General features: G+C 42.5%; 1 protein-coding gene across 1 annotated transcript in view; it reads right to left on the reverse strand.

Annotated features, from left to right (window-relative positions):
- Positions 1-3,984: 3,984 nt before the first annotated feature.
- The window catches only part of LOC122565412 (hydroxysteroid 11-beta-dehydrogenase 1-like protein), a 28,570-nt gene continuing 9,036 nt past the window's right edge, over positions 3,985-23,518 (reverse strand). Inside the window, exons 2-7 of the mRNA XM_043721362.2 lie at positions 21,203-21,333; positions 17,128-17,239; positions 16,396-16,487; positions 12,693-12,786; positions 8,542-8,707; positions 3,985-7,174 (exon numbers count right to left, since the gene is read on the reverse strand). Of these exons, the coding sequence (XP_043577297.2) occupies positions 6,970-7,174; positions 8,542-8,707; positions 12,693-12,786; positions 16,396-16,487; positions 17,128-17,239; positions 21,203-21,333 (800 nt within the window). The 3' untranslated portion in view covers positions 3,985-6,969. The remainder of the gene's footprint in view (positions 7,175-8,541; positions 8,708-12,692; positions 12,787-16,395; positions 16,488-17,127; positions 17,240-21,202; positions 21,334-23,518) is intronic.

A 23,518-nucleotide genomic window follows, 5' to 3' on the forward strand; every position in this document is an offset into this window, starting at 1 on the left:
TGGTGGGAGATGGTACAGTTGCGACATTTAGAAGGCATCTGGATGGGTATATGAATGGGGTGGGGATATGTATCTTCGAGGCATACGGGCCAAGTGCTGGTAAATAGGACTGAATTTATTTGAGATAACTGGTCGGCCTGGACGAGTTGGACTGAAGGGTCTGTTTCCGTGCTGTACATCTCTATAACTCTATTTCTCCACAGCTTAGCAAGTAGTGTTTAGGAAACTGCACCAGTCGTTGAGAGAGATACCTGAAAGCTTACAGATCCACATCTCATAGATTTTATGTAATTAGTATTTGTTGGCTTTTTACATTCACACAGGGAGGCTGCATTTGCCATGGCATTGGGTACATTTACATGCAGGTTATAGTCTGGAGCCTTTGGATGGTGATGATCGAGCCTTTAAGATTATATCACAGTGATGATCAGGAATCTCTCCTATTCCACCTTCCATTGTTTAGGAAGGATTTTGCAGGTGGATACTTGACCTTTTTGACAATGTTATGAAGGCACTTTCCATGGCCATCAAATCTTGGAATAAGACACAAAATTACAGATATGGTATAGTACAGATGGAGGCCATCCTGCCTTCACTAGCACTTCATACTAGCATCACTACTCAGTGCCAATCTCCTGCTCTTTTCCCACAGTCTTGCACACTTTTTATAATCCAAACAACCATCCGTTGCCCTCTTGAATGTTTCAATTAACCTGCTTTTACTATAGGCACTACAAAACTACCATGCCTAGGCACATTTAAGCATATCATTTGCAGGCAGTGCATTCCATAAACTAACTTAGTTAGTATTCACACTGGAAAATGACAATATTGTCAAGGAGCATACAGAGATACAGGCTACTAGACTAGATGGGATTGAGATTCATGAGGAGGAGGTGTTAGCAATTCTGGAAAATGTTAAAATAACTAAGTCCTGGATGTAGGTTTGCTCGCTGAGTTGGAAGGTTCATGTTCAGATGTTTCGTCACCATACTAGGTGACATCTTCAGTGAGCCTCTGAATGAAGCCCACTTTCTATTTATGTGTTTGGATATCCTTGGGTTGGTGATGTAATTTCCTGTGGTGATATCATTTCCTATGTCAATGTCATTTCCTGTTCTTTTTCTCAGGGGATGGTAAATGGGATCCAAGTCAATGTGTTTGTTGATAGAGTTCCGATTGGAAAGCCATGCTTCTAGGAATTCTCATGCATGTCTCTGTTTGGCTTGTCCTAGGATGGATGTGTTGTTCCAGTCGAAGAGGTGTCCTTCCTCATCTGTATGTAAGGATACTAGTGAGAGCGGGTCATGTCTTTTTTTGGTTAGTTGGTGTTCATGTATCCTGGGGCTAGTTTTCTGCCTGTTTGTCCAATGTAATGTTCGTTACAGTTCTTGCATGGTACTTTGTAAATGACATTAGTTTTGCTTGTTGTCTATATAGGGCCTTTCAAGTTCATTAGCTTCTGTTTTAGTGTGTTGGTGGGTTTGTGGGCTACTATGATGCCAAGGGATCTGAGTAGTCTGGCAGTCATTTCCGAGATATCTTTGATGTCGTGGAGAGTGGTTAGGGTTTCTGGACATGTTTTGTCTGCTTGTTTGGGCTTGTTGTTAAGAAATTTGTGGACTGTGTTCATTGGGTACCTGTTCTTTTTGAATACACTGTATACATGATATTCCTCTGCTCTGTGTAGTTCCTCTATGTTGCTGTGTATAGTGGTTTGTTGGAATAATGTTCTGATGCAGCTTCATTTGTGGATGTTGGGGTGATTGCTTCTGTAGTTCAATATTTGTGAGGAAAGGCTGAGGGACTTGAGGCTGTTTTCATTAGAGAGAAGGTTGAGAGGTGACTTAATGGAGTCATGCAAGATGATAGGCAGATTAGATAAGGTGGACAGTGAGAGCCTTTCTCCTCAGATGGTGATGGCTAGCATGAGGGGACATAGCTTTGAACTGAGAGGTGATAGATATAGGACAGACGTCAGAGGTAGTTTCTTTACTCAGAGAGTAGTAAGGGTGTGGAACAGCCTGCCTGCAACAGTAGTAGACTCAGCAACTTTAAGGGCATTTAAATGGTCATTGGATAAACATATGGATGATACCGTGGAATAGTGTAGATTAGATTGGTTCCACAACATTGAGGACCGAAGGGCCTGTACTGCACTGGAATGTTCTATGTTCTAACTACTCGCTCAGTGAAGCATCTTTATTTCTAATATTCCCCTTATTTCTTTTGCAAATGATTTTAAGATCTGCCAAGTTTCTCCAGCACTTTCCGTTTTTAACGTGACTCCAATCCTTTGGTTTCCTGAGCCAAGTTTGGATCCAAGTTGTCACTTTCATTTCGAACCCCCCTACATCAGCAGTCATGTTATTGATCATCTACCATCTCACAACTTGTTAAAAGTCTAGCAAACATCCATACAGATTGCATCAAACGCACTACCCTCCTGGATACCTCTCCAAAATATCTAATTGCTTTGGTCAGACTTTCATTTCTTCCAGCTCCTGTGTTCCCCGAGTAATGTGAGTTCCCCTAGTTGAGTGGTGAGAAAATGCAGCCTGTGCAATCCAATCCCATGGACCAGGAACTGTTGAACATTGTAACTTGTGCTGCTGCAGAATTGAGGGTGACGTGGGGAGGAATCAGAGGAGGCTTCCGCTGCTGGAACTGCACATGGCCATCAGGGAAAAAGCAGATGGTTTAACCCCACAGTCAAAAAGCTAGCTGACACCCACAGCCTCGGCTTGCAATGAGGACTCCATGAGTGCAGGAGGCATATGTGGGCAACTGCTCGGTTCACTTTAAGGGTGTGAGTTTCAGGCAAACAGTGCAGCGTGGTTAGATTAAGCAACTCCTGGGGAAAGTATGGAATTGATGGGTGAAGTGGCGTTCTCCTGCTTGGAACATTTCACTATTCTACAACAGACAAAATAATAGTTAGCCCATTTGAGACTAGCGATAAAAAAGTTCTTTTGAAGTTTAATTGCTGTGGTGCTATAGGCTTTGCAGTAGTCATACTCTCTACTGCAAGCTCCTCACAAGCCATCAGCAAATTAAGTGCCTGGGTCAATTGTCTTAGCTGCTGAAGAAGAGTCACACTGGACTCAAAACTCTCTGTTTTTCTCTCTGTCGATGCTGCCATACCTTCTGAGTTTCTCCAGCACTTTCAGTAACCATTTCAATGATCGTAGGTGCCGCTTGAAGGAAATAGGTTACTAGGACAGGGAACAACTGCCCTGAGCCAAAAACAGAAGTTGCTAATGGAAATCAGCAGGTCTGGCAGCATCTGTGGGGAGAAAGTAGAGTTAACGTTTTGGTATGACTCCTCATCAGAATTGCCCTGGGCATTGCTTTTGCTCATGATTTAGGAGGGGTCTTGCATTTGTTGGTATTTGGGCAGATAAGCTCTTTTTTTCAAACTCTGGGGAAGAAGTTGTGATTTTGAGGACCCTTGTAATGCAGTACTTCCACCAATCACTGGGTGGCTCTGCAGGATTATCTTTGCACGGGCAGATCAATGGTTTCCAAGTACATGGAACAGCATCGCCCCCTTGTTGGCAGACAAATGTAACTACACTAACATGGCGCAGAGAAAAATATTTCCACATCTGTTGCACACATGGAATGTGAAAACTCTACAAACATTATCTGCAACAAAGAAACTCTTTTACTCAGCCTAGAGACAAGTTCTCAACACAAGATGATCCTTTTTCCGATTCTGTTTCCAATTTACTCCCCTCATATCCTGAAGGTGATGAATGTGCAGTCTTCATCCTTCCAGTGTGTCTCTGTGGCTGAACATTTGATGACCACTCTTACTATCTCTTCTTTGGCTCTGCATTCACTGACTAGTTTCAGCTGTTCCTCAGGGAATAGCTTTTCTGCTTCTGGGTTTAAGCCCCACTCACAATACATGACCACATTATCCAGATTGGCATTGCAGTATGGCCTATTAATGGTTAAATAATCAATTGTTCATCAGAGATTGATTAACTCTGTAGGTTAGTTTATTTAAAACAGTAAAACACATCATAAGTTATGAAACAGACATTACTGCAAACTAACTGATGTGTTTGATCAGCTTATAAACTCACAACAGATGAACTGGCAGGCAGAGTCACAACATGGAATGCATAAAGTCCTACATTGAATTCTGTTAAAGGCAATGCATGTATACAGCAGTACTGAGGGAGTGATATTTGCAGAGAGGCAGACCTGAGGGAGCATTGAGCTGTCGGGGACAATCGTGAGGGAGGGCTGCACTTGCAGAGGAGCAGTATTAAGGAAGTTCTATAAAGTTGAAGATACAGTATAGAAACAATGCTACAACAGTGTTATATTGAGAGAACTGCACTGTCAGAGGATAGTATTACATTCATTGCACACATTCCAGGTCAGGCAGGTAATGTTCTCTTAAGACAACTACATGACATCACAATATGTCACATTGGAGTTTAAAGGTACCACTTCACCTTTAGAAATACTCTCAGTGCAATGGAGTCAGTGTACAGTCAATCGTGAATGTAACGTGCAATAACACTAATCAGTGCACCCTCACCATGTGTAAGTCAATGATATGCTAGCAATGTAAATAGTTAGTGTCGTTTATAACATTCATGACATCCATCTCAACAGGAAGCCGACAGCAAGAGGGAAGTATTAAGGTAGTGTTGTACTGTTGGGGCTCAGGATATTACCGAATCAAATAAATAAAACAAACAACTACGGGTGCTAGAGATCTGAAACGAAATAGAAATTGCTGGTGAGTGAAAATCAGTAGGCCTGGTGGCACCTTTGAGGAAAAGGCAGGGTTAATGGTTTCAAACCCAGTGACCCTTCACCAGAAGTTAGGCTTTCCAATCAACTTCTTCAGAGATGTTGGTCAATGGAAGGGACTTGAACCCAGAGCTCCAGGGTCATAGGGTAGGGACGCTACTTCAAGAGCCTCCTTGCTGATAGGTCAGTACTGAAGGAAGGCTCCACTGACAAAGCTGTAATCTTTTAACTGAGACTTTAAACTAAGGCCCTGTGTGCCAGTCTGATGGATGTAAAATATCCTATACTGTACTATGTTAAAGAAAAGCAGGGTGAGGTCCTTTGTGCATTGTACAATACTTAGCCAAATTGATATATTTGTATGACTCATTATCTTCATCAGTTGGAATATCAGGGTATATTTTACTTCTTTGTGAATATTTCCTCAGTGAAGATCAAAGTTGATTTGCTATAGAATAGAACCACTAAATGTTACCTAAAAGAGGCAATAATTTCATCTTCTTTGGACAAAGGAAGCAGGAGTGGCATGGTGGCTCAGTGGTCAGCACTGCTGCCTCACAGTATAAGGGTCCTGGGTTCAATTCCAGCCTCAGGTGACTGTTTGTGTGGAGTTTGCACATTCTCCCCGTGTCTGCGTGGGTTTCCTCCCACAGTCACAAAGATGTGCCAGTTAGGTGGATTGGCCAGGCTAAATTGCCCACAGTGTCCATGGACGTGTAGGCTAAGTGGATTAGCCACGGGGGAAATGTAAGGGAGTGGGTCTTGTGGGATGCTCTTTGGAGGGTCTGCATGAACTGAAAGACCTGCTTCCACAATGTAGAGATTCTATCTTCTAAGAAGGCTCAGTGGTTAGCACTGCTGCCTCACAGTGCCAGGGACTTGGGTTTGATTCTAGCCTCAGGTGACTGCCTGTGTGGAGTTTGCACATTCTCCCCCTGTCTGTGTTAGTTTCCTCCCACAGTCTAAAGATGTGCAGCTTAGGTGAATTGGCCAGGCTAAATTGCCCTTAGTGTCAGGAATGTGTAGGTTAGGTGCAGTAGTCAGGGAAATGTAGAGTAATTGGGTAGGGGAATAGGTCTGGGTGGGATACTCTTCGGAGGGTTGGTGTGGATTTGTTGGGCTGAAGGGCCTGTATCCATGCTGTAGGGATTCTATATTCTATTCTATAAAAGGTCTCAAAGTTTCCAAAAACCTCTGAAAATTAGACAAAACCAGGAAAGGCAAGACATGAGGAAGTCAGTGATATTTCATACTGAGATCATTTTTAATCTTGCTGAAGGGTCTGTCTGAATAATAATGACTAACTTTGGCTCCATTTGCTTGCTTTGCATTAATCCATCATTACTTCAACCAAGTCACTTTCAGGAGTCCTCTTGCCTTTTGCCGCATCCTGCAGTGATTCAGCAATCAGACAGCAAGAACACCAAAGCACACAATGATGCGACAGGAGACTAGGTGCAAGTGTGGTGAAGTAACTTTTAGGTCACCTCATTCCCCCATTGAGACCAATGGCTACTATAGACTATAGGCATAAGCGTTCAATTATAAAGTTAACTTGGTAGAATATTTAAATACAGAGCAATAGCCTCACACACATGTATCAGCTTTTGAGAGGAATAATTAGTCCCATTCTCCTAGATGTGTCTCCGCACTCTTTTAAAGTACAGCTTATTTTACAGATATGTTCTCCTGTGCCTTTACTGATTAATTTGGATCCTGTTTCAGTCTCTGTTGGGACATTCCAGGCCCTAAAGACAACCTGGCATCTTAAACAAAACATCCTATGGTTTGTGATTCACATTGTTTGTGATTCAAACAATGTGAGAGTTGTTCAAACTGTTGAACACTTGGCTAAGACTACTTATTAACATAGAGAGTAAATACCACCGTAAACTAGTTGGGTGAAGTGGTCTGTCTCTGCATTGTAGCTTCTGTTTAATTCTTAATTAAAAATCACACAACAGCAGGTTATAGTCCAACAGGTTTATTTGTAAGCACACTAGCTTTTGGAGCGCCGCTCCTTCATCAGGTGGTTGAGGAAGAAGCAGCGTTCTGAAAGCTAGTGCTTCCAAATAAACCTGCTGGACTATAACCTGGTGTTGTGTGATTTTTAACTTTGTACACCCCAATCCAACACCGGCACCTCCACATCATGTCTAATCCTCACTGAACCCTCACGGTGACAGCACCAGGTTAGCTTCCGTCTTCTTTGCTTTTTTCTTGGAAGGAACTGCGGATTAGCTTGTCCCTCATTTCGGGAAACCAGTCTCGGATGCTGACAGTCAGAGTGGTCCACCACGGGTAATAGATTTCCTGAGCCCTCGCAGCTCCTCCTTTGATAATAGCCAGCGCAGATTCAGAGGCTGGAGAAACTGTCATCATTCTAATGTTCACAGATCTACAGTGGAAGGAAATGATCACGGCAAAATCAACAGCTTTGTTAGGAAAATGAACAAAAGATTTTTGCTTTTGCAGAAATCAGGACAGAATTGCAAGAATACCAAATCTCAAAGGGAACAATGGATATTGAAGGCTGAGACAGACAGGTTTTTAACCAGTAAGGGAATCAAGGGTGATGGGGAAAAGGAAGCAAAGTGGATTTGAGGATTATCAAATCAGCCACGATCTCATTCAATGACAGAGCAGACATGATGGGCTGGATGGCCTATTTCTGCTCCCATGTTTATGTCTGTGTAGAGTTTGCACATTCCCCCGGGTCTGCTTGGTTTTCCTCTGGGTGGTCCAGTTTCCTCTTACTGAGATATGCAGGTTGGGGTGGCATGGTGGCTCAGTGGTTAGCACTGCTGCCTCACAGCACCAGGGTCCCAGGTTCGATTCCCGCCTCGGGCGACTGTCTGTGTGCAGTTTGCACATTCTCCCCGTGTCTGTGTGGGTTTCCTCTGGGTGCTCCGGTTTCCTCCCAAGTTCCAATGATGTGTGGATCGGCCATGCTAAATTGCCCATGGTTTAGGTGCATTAGTCAGAGGGAAATGGGTCTGGGTGGGTTATCCTTCGGAGGGTCGGTGTGGACTTGTTGGACCGAAGGGCCTGTTTCCACACTGTAAGGAATCTAATCTAAAAGGTCAGGTGAATTAGCCATGGGAAATGCAGGGGGGTTTCGGGCTTAGAGGGTGAGGCTTTGGTATGGGTGGGATGCTCTTTGGAGGGTTGGTGTGGCCTTGATGGGCTGAGTGGCCTGCTTCCACACTGTAGGGATTCTATGATTCTATGATCTTATTAAAGGGAATTTGATAAATACAACAGGATATAAAAGAGCTTCTCTTCAATCTATTATGGTAAAGGCAGTATTTGTTACCCAGTCCTAAGTTGCCTTTGAACAGAGTAGCTTGTCCAGGCAGTTCAGAGCTAATCACTTTGGTAGGTCAGACTGGGATGGCAGATTTCATTTCCGGTGGAACCTCAGTGAACTGGATGGATTTTACAATGATGGTTAGATGTTCCCCATCACTGAGACCAGCTTCCAATTCCAGATTTAAATTCCAGGTGCCATGGTGAGATATGAAGCCACATCCCCAGCACCGTAGCCTGGGTCTTGGATGACTAGCCTGACAATGTTACCCCAAAACCACCACTCCTCTCCCCAGTGTGCTCGTGGGGTTGGAATGAAGCTGATGTGGAGCATAAACACCAGCGTGGACAGGTTGGGCCTGAATGGCCTGTTCCTGTACTGTCAATACTCCATCATTTGTCATGTATTCCATGCTGCCTTGAGTAAGCTTGCTCCATGAGCCTGCTCACACCTACTTGACTTTCTCCATGGCTGAATCGGTGTCAATCATTGCAAGGATGCACAGCGTGACTGACACGTTCTTCCCCTGCATCGCGAGCTCATGACGCAGGGCGGTGAAGAAACCATCCAGAGCAAATTTAGAAGCTGAATATGCTGTTGCAAAGGGGATGGCCAATTTTCCTGTTGGAGAGAAATAAAACAGTAAGCTGCTTGTATCTCCTGATTTTCAATGTCCCCATACCATCATGGTTCTAGCTGCCCTCTGTTCTCTAGCAAAGTTGTCTGTTGCAACGTCTACATGGTAATCTAAATTGTATAAGATTACTTAGGATAGGTAGCAGAGAGAGGGCGGCATGTGGCTCAGTGATTAGCAATGCTGCCTACTGCACCACGGACCTGGGTTCGATTGTAGCCTTTGGTGACCGTCTGTGTGGAGCTTGCACATTCTCCCCATGTCTACATTGGTTTCCTCTTGATGTGTGATTTCCTCTTGATGTGCATGTTAGGTGAATTGGCCATGCTAAATTGCCCACAGTACCCAGGTTATGTGGGTTAGCCATGGGAAATGTGGGTTGCAGGGATGGGCTGGGTTTGGGAGGGATGCTCTTTCGATGGTTGACGTGGACTCGATGGGCTAAATGGCTTGCTCCCATCGTGCAGAGATTCTATTAAATAGACCCAATTCAGTCAAACCCATCCATACTAGTGTTTATGCTCTACCTGAGCCCCCTCCAATCTTTCCTTAAGTAAATCTATCATTGTACCCATTGATTCACTTCTCCCTCATTTAACTTCCCTTTCAGATGCCTGTTGTCCAAGCTTTGACCACTCCTGTGGTGGTAAGTTCTGCATTCTTCACTACCTTGTAGGTGAAAGGGTTTTGCCTGAAAATCCTATTGGATTTTTTTTGGAAACTGTATCATATTTATGGCATTGAGTGATGTTCAATATGAGAAGAGGAAAAGTTCTCTCTGTCTCTACTCCAAGCAACACCTATCATAATTTTAAAGGAAACAAGAAAACTGACTCTGTATTAGATAATTCTAGGAGAAAGTGAGGACTGCAGATGCTGGAAATCAGAGCTGAAAATGTGTTGCTGGAAAAGTGCAGCAGGTCAGGCAGCATCCAAGCTGCCTGACCTGCTGTGCTTTTCCAGCAACACATTTTCAGATTAGATAATTCTATTCTATCAGATGGTGCATAGACTCATTATTTGGCCAGTGGATTACAGTGGGACAGAGATGGATGTCAAAGTGAGCTTGATTCTTTCTATATGCCCACTTCCAGATATTTTCCAATATTTGTCAAGAATGGAATCCCTTTGTCATTGGCTTCCTCCCTGTTACAAGGCAGAAGGTTTGATTGTAACCTTTCACCTTTCCTCAGGTTAACTAATGCACCCTGTGGGAAGGCAGTAACATCATGGTAATGTCACTGGATTGCTAATACAGAACGCCAGGCTAAAGTTCTGGGGTCACTGGTTTATATCCCACCATGGCAGATGGTAAAACTTTAATTCAATTTTTAAAAAGACTAGTCTCATGGTGAGCATGTCAATGGTTGCAAAAATCTATCTGGTTCATTGGTGCAATTTAAGAAGGAAATACCTAGTCTGGCTTCTGTGTGACTCCAGACCCACAGTAATGTGATTGACTCCCCAGTGGGTATTAGGGTGGGCAATAAATGTTGGCCTAAACAATGATGCCCACATTCCAGGAACAAATAAAACAATTAGCTTTCTGACCTTATCCAACCCCTGGTGAGGAATTTTTTTTCTTACTTAGGCTAGATGAGAATTTGTTGCCCATCCTCATGGTCTTTGAGATGTTGGCTATTGGCTGCCAATTTGAATGACTAGAGTCCAATGGTGGAGACCATTGTAAGAAGGAAAGCATTACAGGTGAAGAGGGAACCGGTCCTGTGAGGCAAAAGTTAGACCTCACTGTGAGCAGATCTGGGCACCACACGTGAGGAGGGATGTTTTGACCCTGGCGGAAATTCAACACAGTTTTACAAGGATGATACCTGGACTTCAGGATTTAGGTTATGAGGAGAATTTAGGACAAATTAGGTGTTAATTCTGTAGAATTTAGAAGGTTAAGGGTGATCTCATCAAGGGCTTCAGGATATTAACAAGGAAAGATAGGGTAGATAAACTATTTGCACTGGTTGCGGATTCTAGAACTGGGGGCATAGGGCCAGGCTATTCAGGAGAGATATTAGAAAGCAGATAGCAGTGGAGATTTGGAATTCCCTTCCTCAAATGGTGGTCTATGCTAACTCAATCATTAAATTTGAATCTGAGACAAACTTTTACTGTAGAGTCATACAGATCCTTTGGTCCAATTCATCCATGCTGATCAAGTTTCCCAAACTAAGTTTTGATAAGGTTTGATAAGGCATTTGATACGGTTGCCCATAGTAGGCTCATTCATTAAGTCAGGAGGTATGGCATACAGGGAGATTTGGCTATCTGGCTTCAGAATGGTTGGCTGACAGAAGGCAGAGAGTGGTTGTAGATGGAAAGTATTCTGCCTGGAGGTCAGTGGTGAGTGGTGTCCCGCAGGGCTCTGTTTTTGGGTCTCTGCTGTTTGTAGTTTTTATAAATGACTTGGATGAGGAGGTTGAGGGGTGGGTTAGTAAATTTGCCGATGACGGAAAGGTTGGAGGAGCCATTGAAAGTATCGAGGGCTATTGCCGGCTACAGTGTGACATAGACAGGATGCAGAGCTGGGCTGAGAAATGGCAGTAGGAGTTCAACCTGGATAAGTGTGAAGATGCATTTTGGAAGGTCGACCTTGAACGCTGAATATAGGATTAAAGACAGGATTCTTGGCAGCATGGAGGAACAGAGGGATCTTGGTGTTCAAGTGCAAAGATCCTGCAAAGTTGCCACCCAAGTGGATAGGGTTGTTAAGAAAATATATGGTGTTTTGGCTTTCATTAACAGGGGGATTGAATTTAATAGCCGCGAGGTTTTGCTACAGCTCTACAAGACCCTGGTGAGACCACACTTGGAATATTGCGTCCAGTTCTGGTCACCCTATTATAGCAAAGATACAGAGGCTTTGAAGAGGGTACAAAGAAGGTTTACCAGGATGCTGCCTGGACTGGAAGGCTTGCCTTATGAAGAGAAGTTGACTAAGCTCGGACTTTTCTCTCTGGAGAGAAGGAGGAAGAGAGGTGACCTGATCAAGGTATAAAAGGTGATGAGAGGCATGGATAAAGTCAATAGCCAGAGACTTTTCCCCAGGACAGGATTGACTGGTACGAGGGGTCATAGTTTTAAGATATTAGGAAGAAGGTAGCGAGGAGACAGCAGAGGTAGGTTCTTTACGCAGAGAGTTGTGAATGCGTGGAATGCGTTGCCAGCAGTGGTGGTGGAAGCAGAATCATTAGGGACATTTAAGCGACTGCTGGACACGCATATGGACAGCAGTGAATGGAGGGGTGCGTAGGTTAGGTTATTTTATTTTAGATTAGGAGTAATCCTCGGCACAACTTCATGGGTATAAGGGCCTGTTGTGTGCTTTTCTATGTTCTATGTTCTATGTAAACTAATCCAATTTGCCTGAGTTTGGCCCATATCTCTCTAATGCTTTTCTATTCATATACCTGTCCAAATGTCTTTTAAATGTTGTAACTGTCCCTGCATCGACCACTTCCTCTGGCAGTTCACTCCACATATGAACCACCCTCTGTATGAAAACGTTGCCCCTCAGGTCCCTTTTAAATCTTTCCTCTCTCACCTTAAAAATATGCCCTCTAGATTTGAAATCCGCAATGCTAGGGAAAAGGCATTCACCATTCACGTTATCTATGCCTCTAGTGATTTTATAAACCTCTATAAGGTCATCTGTCAACCTCCTATGCTCAAACCCTCCAATCCTGGTAACATCTTTGTAAACCGTCTCAAAATTTAATATAATCCTTCCTATAGCAGGGCAACCTGAATTATGCACAGAACTACAAACGTGTCCTCACCAACGTCCTGTAAGCAAGTGTATCAAGGGATATAGGCCCAAAGCAGGCATATAGAATTAGGCCACAGATCAGCCATGATCTTGGTGATTGTTGAAGGAGTGTCAAGGAACTGAATGGCCTACTCTTGTTGCTACAAGTATCGCAGGCAGCAATTGGAAGAGAATCCCAGCGAAACTCTTACCACAAAGAGAGGAGACGACCACGATGGACCCATTGTTTTTGATTAAAGCGGGGAGCGCAGCAGCTGTCAGCTGGACATAACTCAGGAAGTTCACCTGAAACATTTAAGAAAAAAGATTATGTGACCAAAGAAAGGTTCATGTAGTACATTGCTGGAAACACAAGGCTGTGCAGGGTCAAAAATGACTTTGTAAAAAAAAAAGTGTATCATTAACCATTAATCAGGGAGATGGCAATACCATTGGATGAATAATCCAGTGGCCCAGGCTAATGCTCTTGGGGATGAGTTCAAATCCAACCAGAATATGAATTTGAGAGACTAAAATTCAGTAATGGCAGGTGTAAAACCAGCATTTAGTTGGATCAATCCTTATATCATTCTCCAGTCCTATGGGTTTCTTCATAAAGAAAAATAAGGTGCCTTGAAATTTTTGAAGGATGTTTTATTGCCAAAACACCATCAACTTTTTGAAAATGCCTTCTCTCATGGTGGGTGGGTCACACTGATTGAATCAGTTTGAGTTCAGATTCGTATCGCCACAGTACACTAATTATTCATAACTTTGAGCATTGAAAAAAAAATCAACTGTCTACGCAAACAGCACAAATTCTGGAGATGCCGGTGTTGGACTGGGGTGTACAAAGTTAAAAATCTCACAACACCAGGTTATAGTCCAACAGGTTTAATTGGAAGCACGCTAGCTTTCGGAGCGTCACTCCTTCAATGACCTGATGAAGGAGCGACGCTCCGATAACTAGTGTTCCCACTTAAACCTGTTGGACTATAACCTGGTGTTGTATGATTTTTAACTTTGTACACCACAAATTCTGTTTCCCAGCATGCCCTGGAATAAGGCAAAAGTGAGGACTGCAGATGGTGGAAACCAGAGTTTAGATCAGAGTGGTGCTGGAAAAGCACAGTAGATCAGGCAAAAACAGGAGAGTCGGCATTTCGGGCAAAAAGCCCTTCATCAGCCCTCCTAATGAAGGGCTTTTGCCCAAAACGTCAATTTTCCTGCTCCCCGGATGCTGCCTGACCTGCTGCGCTTTTCCAGCATCCACTCTGATCTAAACTAATGCCTGGAATAAGGCAAATACACCAACTCAGTGACAATGTAACATGAAAGCTTCCTAGAAATATCAAAGTTCAAATGCCCTATGTACAAAGGAGAAAAATATTTTTAAGCACCTACATGTGAGAAAATAATCAAACTATTTTGTCCAGGTGGTAAAAACAATGACTGCAGATGCTGGAAACCAGATTCTGGATCAGTGGTGCTGGAAGAGCACAGCAATTCAGGCAGCATCCGAGGAGCTTCATTTTGTCCAGATACCCATTTGAGTCAGTTTGAGTTGCAATGTTAAACGTACTTGGAAACTACAAATGTACAGAGGCAGGATAAAGTAGGGAAATATACAGATGGGCAAGGCCGTGATAGATAGAGAGAAGAATTAGAGAGGAGAGGGTGGTGCTGGAAAAGCACAGCAGCTCAGGCAGCATCCGAGAAGCATGAGAATCGACATTTCAGGCATAAGCCCTTCATTAGGAGGGCTGATGAAGGGCTTAAGTCCAAAACGTCGACTCTCCTGCTCCTCGGACGCTGCCTGATCTACTGTGCTTTTCCAGCACCACTCTCTCCTCTCTGATGTCCAGCGTCTGCAGCTCTCAATTTTCCCTAGAGAGAAGGATCACACAATCAGCAGGCCTCGGGTGAAAAATACAGACAATGCCTGGGTAGACTGTGGGAAAAGAGGACTACTTAGCAATATTTGGTGAAAACTGACTCTGGACAAGGTATTCCTGATGAAGAGCTTATGTTTGAAACGTTGATTCTCCTGCTCCTCTGATGCTGCCTGACCTGCTGTGCTTTTCCAGCACCACACTTTTCGACTCTGATCTCCAGCATCTGCAGTCCTCACTTTCTCCTAAGGTATTCAATGCAAAACTTGATGTGTATAAAAATCTGAAGACATGTGAAAGTGTCTTATTCTGGTACACAAAAAGAACATGCCAAACAATACACAATAATTGGTTACAATTTTCAAAACTTCCTTGATTTAAGGACAGTCTCATAGGCGAGAAAGAAAACAAATACCACTCCTTTATTCAAACAGAAAGCAGGAAACTACAGGTCAATTAGCTTGAAATTTGTCCCAGGGAAAATGTTCAAAGTAATTACTAAAAAATTTATAATGAGGCACATGGATAAGTTCAAGGTAATCAGGCAGTGTCACCATGGCTTTGTGAAAAGGAAGTCAGTTATTTGAATTAGTTCTTTGAGGAGGTAATATGTGTTGTGATAAAATGTAAAACTGAGGGGTGACCTTACTGAGGTTTGTAAAATCATGAGGGGCATGGATAGGGTAAATAGAAAAGGTATTTTCCTTGGTGTGTGTGTGGGGGGGGGGGGGGGGGGAGTCCAAAACTAGATGACATAGGTTTAGGGTCAGAAGGGAATGATATTAAAGGGACTTAAGAGGCAACCTTGTCATGCAAAGGGTGGTGGTGCATGTATGGAATGAACTGCCAGAAGAGGTGGTGGAGACTGGTACAATTACAATATTTAAAAGGCGTCTGGATGGATACGTCAAATGGAAGGGTTGAAAGGGACTTGGCCTAAGTGCTGGCAAATGGGACTAGATTAGTTTAGGATATTTGGTCAGCATTGATGCATTGGACTGAAGGGTCTGTCCGTGTAGTATGTCTCTATGACTCTATGGTGGGATTTTCTGTACCTGGATTCCAGAAGGTATTTGATAAGGTGCCACATCAAAGGTTATTACAGAAAATAAAAGCTCATGGTGTGAGCTGTAGAATATTGACATTGAAGATTGGCTAGCTGACAGGAAGCAGAGAGTAGGTGTAAATGGGTCTTTTTCAGACTGACAAGATATAACAAATGGTGCGTCATATGGATCGGTGCTGGAACCTTAACATTTATGACTTATTTAAATGACTTAGATGAAGGTAAGAAGGTGTCGTTGCCAAATTTGCATATGACACAAAGACAGGATAGTAAGTTGTGAAAAGGACATAAGGAGAGTACAAAAGGATATTGATAAGTGAATGGCCAAAGATGTGGCAAATGGAGTATAATGTGAGAAAATGTGAGATGGTCCATTGTGGCAGGAGGAATAAAAAAGAATATTATTGAAAAAAGTGCAAAATTACAGAACTCTGAGCTGCAGAGGTATCTGGGTATCCTTCCTCATTAATTGCAAAAGGTCAGTGTGCAGCGAGAGCAAACAATTCAAAAAGCTAATAGAATGTTATCATTTATCACACGTGGGATTGAATACAAAATTAGGGAGGTTATTCATTTATACAGAGCACTGGTGAAACTGCATCTGAAGTACTGTGCACAGTGCAGGGCACCCTTCTTTAAAGATGGATGCAAATGTGTTGGAAGCAGTTCAGAGAAGGTTTACTGGAATGGGTGGGTTGATTAATGAGGAATGGTTGGTCAGTCTAGGCTAACGTTTAGAAGACGAAGATGTGACTTGATTGAAACAGGGTAGATGTGGAGAGGATATTTCCTCTTAAGGAAGAATCCAGAACTAGGGATCACTGCTTGAAAAAAACCAAGCAACGCCAATTTAAAACAGAGACCCAAACCAGCACCGAGTTGTTTTTCACATTTCAGCCAAAGCGCATTCACAGAAATTTTAAAGAACAGTTATTTCCAACTGAACCAAAAGCTCACTTGCATCAGCCAACTGACGTCCTCAGCATTTCCATCCCACATTTGGAAGCGATCATTTCCAATGTGATTCAAGACTAAGTAATCCAAAGAACCTGGGAGAAATATGGAGCAAAGAAAATAACCTTCTGCTGTTGTCCCATTGAACTGACTTCTAAAGTTCCAAGCACATGTCCACATGTTTCCTTATCCCTTGATGAATTCAAAGGTCATAATAACGTCTTCCACCATAAATCAAACTGATTATAAATTCTACCCTCAAACATTAATGATAGATCCCAGTGCAAATGCACACCAACTAAACTTTACTTGAAATCTTAGTGACAATACATAGGCATTTGTTTTAAAATATTGATTGCTATTAATTGAGTGTTTCATTGCCAGTGTAAAGAGGTGAGACACAGAGTTGTTGATATAGCACAGGAAGATGCCATTAGCCCATCATCCTGGTTTTCTGGAAGAGATATACAATTAGTACCCATGCTTCCACTCCAACTGTTCTTTCCCCACCATTTTGCAATGTTTTCCACCCACCATACCCTCCTCCCCAAATATTTCCCTTTGGAAAGTCAGCATTGAATCTGCTTCCATTGGCAGTAGATTCCAAACTGCAGCAACTTCCCAATTAAAAGAAAGTCTCCTCGTCTGCCCCTCTGACCCCCACTGTTGTCTCCCCTCACCTATAACTTCCCCAATCCCACAGCCTCCCTCTGATTTGAAAAGCAAAATATTTACCCAGCTTCTCCAAAGCAAATTGCACCACCCGCTGTGGACTCGTTGGAAATGACATATCCGCAGGATAGGAATAGACTTTCTTTGCACCCAGTTCCAAACATTTCTCCTCAACCTTTCAAAATAAGAGCATAACATGGTTTGACATTTAAAAAAAAGTAAGAATTGATTAGTTAATAGCCAAATCACAGATCCATATAGTCAAACAACACAGGAACAAAATGTTCAGTCTCACTAATCCATGCCGACCATGTTCCCAAACTAAACAAGTCCCATCTGCCTGCGCTTGGCCTATATCCCTCCAAGTCGAGAGTGTGGCGCTAGAAAAGCACAGCTGGTCAGGCAGCATCCAAGGAGCGGGAGAATCAATGTTTCAGGCATAAGCCCTTCATCAGGGCTTCCTGATGAAGGGCTTATGCCCAAAACATTGATTCTCATGCTCCTTTCCAGCACCACACTCTCGACTCTGTTCTCCAGCATCTGCAGTCCTCACTTTCTCCTCCATATCCCTCCAAACCTTTCCTACTCATGAACATATCCAAACTTTGTAACTGTACCTGCATCCACCACTTTTTCTGGTAGTTCATTCCACACACAAACCACTCAGTGTGTAAAAGAGTTGCCCCTCATGTCCTTTTTAAATCTTTCTCCCCACACCTGAAAAATATGCCCCCTAGTTTTGAACTTCCCCATTCTAGGGAAAAGACCCTTGTCTTTCACCTTATCTATGCTTCATGTGATTTTATAAACCTCAATAAGGTCACCCCTCAACCTCCTATGATGCAGTGAAAAACATCCCAGCCTTTCCAGTCTATTTTTATGTCTCAAACACTCCATTCCTAGCAGCATCCTGGTAAATCTTCTATCCCCTCCACTTTAATAATATCCTTCCCTTAACAGGATGACCGGAACTGCACACAGTATTCCAGAAGAGGCCTCACCAACATGGGCGGCACGGTGGGCGGCACGGTGGCACAGTGGTTAGCACTGTTGCCTCACAGCGCCAGAGACCCGGGTTCAATTCCCGCCTCAGGCGACTGACTGTGTGGAGTTTGCACGTTCTCCCTGTGTCTGCGTGGGTTTCCTCCGGGTGCTCCGGTTTCCTCCCACAATCCAAAAAATGTGCAGGTTAGGCAAATTGGCCATGCTAAATTGCCCGTAGTGTTAGATGAAGGGGTAAATATAGGGGAATGGGTCTGGGTGGGTTACGCTTCGGCGGGTCGGTGTGGACTTGTTGGGCCGAAGGGCCTGTTTCCACACTGTAAGTAATCTAATCTAATCTAATCTAATCTAAAAACATCCTGTATAACCTCAACATGTACTGGAAAGTGAGCCATAAACAAGTTTTGGAAAGTCTCAGGTCCATTACTAACATTTCCATCCTGGGCCTAATGCAATGCTCCAGCTAAGTCCACGGCAAGCTGGAAGAACAGCTCTCCTGTTTCCTGCTCAGCCGCTTCATGGCATTCAGAGCTTACCACTGAGTCAACAACTTCAGCCCATGTACTCTTCGTTATGTACTGAACTGATAACTGGTAAGAAATCCTAGTATTAGACAGGGCAGGCAAGAGCACGACAGAAAGCAAGGGAAGTCTGGGTTAAACTGCATTTATTTCAATGCAAGAGGCCCAACAGATAAGGCAAATGAACTCGAGGCATGGATGGATACATGGGACTGCGATATTTTAGGTATTACAGAAACATGACTGAGGGAGGAACAGGAGTAATAGCTCAATGTTCCAGGTATAGATGATATAGAAAGGACAGAAGGGGAGGCAAGGGAGGGAGGGGATTTGTATTTTTGATTAGGGAGAATATCACAGCAGTACTGAGAGAAGACATTATTGAGGGTTCGTCCACTGAGTCTATATGGGTAGAACTGAGAAATAAAAAGGGGGAGGTCACTTTGATAGCATTGTACTCAGGATAGCAAATATTAGTGGGTGTTGTTTATCATCCAAAAAAGTAAGAATTATCAGGTGCATGTTACATTTATAACATCATATTGTGGGTGATTTTAATTTACATAGAGATTGGATAAACTTAATAAGCACTAATGCTGAGGAGAATAAATTGTTGGAATGTTCATGAGGTGGGTTTACTGTTGCAGTGTGTTTGAAGAATCAACACAGAATCAGACTTTTTACATTTAGTATTGTGTAATGAGAAAGGGCTAACGACCTTATTGTAAATGAGCCTTTGAGAAATAGTGATCATAACATGGCAGAATTTTACAGTAAGTTTCAAAATCATATTTCATTCTGAAACTAGAGTCTTGGATCTGAATAAATAAAACTAGGAAGGTGTGAAGGGCAAGTTGGTTGTGCTGGATTGGGCAAATACACTAAAAGATTGACAGTAGACAGACAATGGCTAGTAATTACAGAAGTACTACATGGTCGACAACAAATATATGTTCCCCTAAGACAATAAAAACCCAAAAGAAAAGGTGAATCTTCCTTGGTTAACAAACTTAGTTAAAATAGTATTAGATCAAAGGAAGTAGCTTAAGGTTGTCAAAAAGCCTAAGGAACAGGAGCAATTTAGAATTCAATAAAGTATGATCGAGACACTGATTATTAAAAGGAACAGCATAAATGAAAAGGTTAACTGAAACAGATGAGTTACATCCAGAGAGTTGAAGGAAGTGGCTATAGAGGTAGTGAATGCGTTGGTGGCAATCTTTGAAAACACTACAGATTCTGGAAAGTATTGTATGCAAGAAAATAGAAAACATAACCCCACTATCAGAGAAGGGAAAGGAGACTGAAAATGGAGCATTAAACATCTGTTAGCTTGATGTTAACAGCAGAGAAAATATTATAATCTATTATGAAGGATCCAAAAACTAAATTCTTGGAAAGTAGTGAGGTGGTTAGGGAGAGTCAATACAGATTTTAAAAAAAGGGAAATCATGTTTAAAACATATGTTTGGGCTTTTTGAGGGTGTTTCTTATAGCACAAATAAGGGAAAACCAGTGGATTTTCGGAAGTATTTTGTGAAGGTTCCATATAAGAGGCTTGTAAACAAAATTCAAGCATGTAGGGTTGGGGTAATACACTGTTATGGATTGAGATTGGGTTAATAGATTATAGAGCGGGAATAAATGGTCATTCTCAGAGTGGCAAGTTATTACTGGTGAGATACAACAAGGGTCAGTGCTGAGACCACAACTGTAATCCCTATGTACAAACTTTATCTGGATGTGGAGACCAAATGGAACGTTTCCAAATTTGCTAATGTTACAAAATCTGGTGGGAATGTAAATTGAGGGGGGTGCACTGGGGCTTCAAGGGAACTTTGACAGGCTAAGTAATCAGCAAGATCATGGCAGATGAAATGTAATATAAATAAATGAGAAGTTATCCAGAAGAGAAAATAGAAAGACAGTATTTCTTAAATAGCAAGAGGTTGTTTATCAGCAAAAGTTAATAGATATGTTGCTGAAATGCCACTGACAACATGGCATTGACAGTAAAAGATGTGAGATTTATTCCATCAGACAGAAGATACAGAAGCTTGAACACACACACACACACCAACAGGTTTAAGAACAGCACCATCCCGGCTGCTGAATGGACCTCTCTAACTTCAAATAATGTTGACCTTGCTTTGTGCATCTGCTGCGAGCTGTAACCTTGAATGCCTGGCTGGGTCTAAGCATCCTATGATCTGTATGTCCTTGTTAGCTATGATCCGCCTGTATTGCTGAGAAAACAAAGCTTTTCACTATACTTTGGTACATGTGATTACATTAAATCAATTCAAATCAAATCAAATCCTATACTGGAACTAATGAGCAAGCTTCAATACAGAAGAGGGACAATCACACATATTTTAATCTCAGTATCTCAGAGAGCTAGGGAAATTCACTTAATAAGCACATTCAAGTCCAAATCAACATTTTTTTTATACTAATGACATCAAGAGGTACAGATATAGAAAAGTGGTTTTGAAATAGATGATTAGCCATGATCTAAGATGGACTCAACAGCCTGCTCCTACAATTAAATGGAAGCTAGCATGACATCTCTACAATTCTATTTTCTTTGACTTCAACCCTGCACTGTTCCTTACTTGTCTTAGTCGAGTTTCATTTCGTGCAGTTATTACAAGTTCAGCACCAAATCTGGCATAATGATATGCCATCTGTTCCCCTATTCCTTTACTTGCACCAGTCAGTAGGACACGGGAACCAAGCAATAACTCTGTTAAAAAGAAACACAATTATTGAAATGTCACAAAACACGTATGATTATTTTCGCTAAGGATTTTATTTGAGGAAATGACAAGGTTGCATGTTTTGCTGTCATAACTTTGGATTAGAGTATAAAGTCAGTGATATAGGTATCTGTATTACAATTGCAGTAATTACAAAGTGAGGGTTTCAAGGGTCAGTGTAAGTAGTTCCAAATGTACTTTGGATGTTCTGTAAATGATAAGTCCACTGATAAGGGACTGTTTCCTGCCATCTTGCAAACTGCTCCCTCACTCCACTGATTTACATAGACTCACTTAAAATACAGTGTGGAAGGAGGCCATTCAGTCCATCGAGTCCATACTGGCCCTCTGAATAGCATCCCACCGAGATCCAACCTTTACCCTCTCCCTGTAGCCCTGTATTCCCATGGCTAATCCATATCCAGCCTGCACATTCCTGGACAGTATGGGGCAATTTACTATGGCCAATGCACCTGACCTACACATCTTTGGACTATGGGAGGAAGCAGGAGCACCCAGAGGAAACCCATGCAGACATGGGAAGAATGTGCATACTCCACACTGACAGCTGCCTGAGGGTGGAATCGAACCCAGGTGCTGTGAGGTAGCAGTGTTAACCACTGAACAACTGTGCTGCCCAAATACCCCAATAGGTTCATGCTTCGATTTGAGTTTCACTCAAACCTCTCTGATTTCTCCTCCTGCAACTCTATGAGCATACTCCCTTCTCTCTTGTGTTCTTCTCTGCTAAATCCATCTATACAATTTATCTCAACTTACCACTCCCTGTGAAAGGTCTCTTATGGTGTAGTGGTAGTGTCCCTACTTCTTGATCAGAAGGTTGAGGTTCATTTCCCACCTGAGCCATGCATGTATCATAACACATTTGAACAGGATGTTTAAAAAAGATCTACCACTCCATGTGCTAGCAATTTCACATTCTTACCAGTCCAATTAGTTGCTGGTTGTGGGATCATGCTGTGCACCAATTGACTGCCATGTTTCCTCAATTGCACCAAATAAGTTGCATTTGTAGAGCAAACATCCTCAATCACTGCACAAGAACGTAATGAATGAAAATCTGACACTGAGCTAATAGGGCACATGACCAAAAGCTTGACCAGGAAAATAGGACTTGCTTCACTGACTATACAGGGCTTTGAGTCCTGTAGTATGTATGGCATTATATAAATGGAAGTCTTTCCTGAATTAGTTATTTGGAGCAGAACGCGTGGGCAGAACATTGTGGAGGAAACATCAGGGCCCAATAACTGGGCCCGGGTTTCACAGGGTCACACTGTACTAGGGTTGGGGGGGTTTGGGAGATTTATGTGGCCTGAAGCAGCTCCAGGGTCTGTGATTTCTGTCCTTGCCCTTAATTTTGATAAATAGTAGAAATATTGAAGTGCAATGCTGAATTCAGCAGAGGAGATTATCTGTTTTATATGGGTCAATCATGAGGTTGCCATTTGAAGAAACCAGATTCAAAATAAAGCTTGTGGTTGTTGGATTCACAAGATGGAATGCAAATCGTACCGGACAGAAAGGAAAGGTCATTGTGAAAATAAAGAAATACATTCATTGCATGGACTGAATGAAAAAGCAGCTCTTTGTAAAGCTTTGGAATAGAGTTAATAAACAGACAATATCATTAGCTGTTTTTACAAAGTTGTTTTCAATTTATTAGTACAATGTAATATAGACTAGGAGAAAGTGAGGACTGCAGATGCTGGAGATCAGAGCTTAAAAATGTGTTGGTGGAAAAGCGCAGCAGGTCAAGCAGCATCCAAGGAGCAGGAGAATCGACGTTTCGGGCATAAGCCCGTCGATTCTCCTGCTCCTTGGATGCTGCCTGACCTGCTGCGCTTTTCCAGCAATGTAATATAAAGTCCAGCTTTTTTGATAAATTGAGGACAGAATGTCTGGATACAATTCATATTCATTTGACATTAGAATATTAAAGATGCTAAAGACACTCAAAGGACTAGTGAGTTTTGCATAGATTTGTAGCTCAGGTTGAGGTTCTGGATTAAGGTTTGCTCAATGAGTTGGAAGGCTCATTTTCAGACATTTCATCACCTTGAAGAGAAAAGAAACCTAAACACATAAATAGAAAGCAGGCCATGCTACCAGTGCTTCATCCAGAGGCTCACTGATGATGTTATCTAGTAT

Source organism: Chiloscyllium plagiosum, unplaced genomic scaffold, assembly GCF_037043375.1.
Source record: "Chiloscyllium plagiosum isolate Xiang-an unplaced genomic scaffold, Cpla_swu_hap1 HiC_scaffold_28, whole genome shotgun sequence".
Classification (NCBI taxonomy): Eukaryota; Metazoa; Chordata; class Chondrichthyes; order Orectolobiformes; family Hemiscylliidae; genus Chiloscyllium; species Chiloscyllium plagiosum.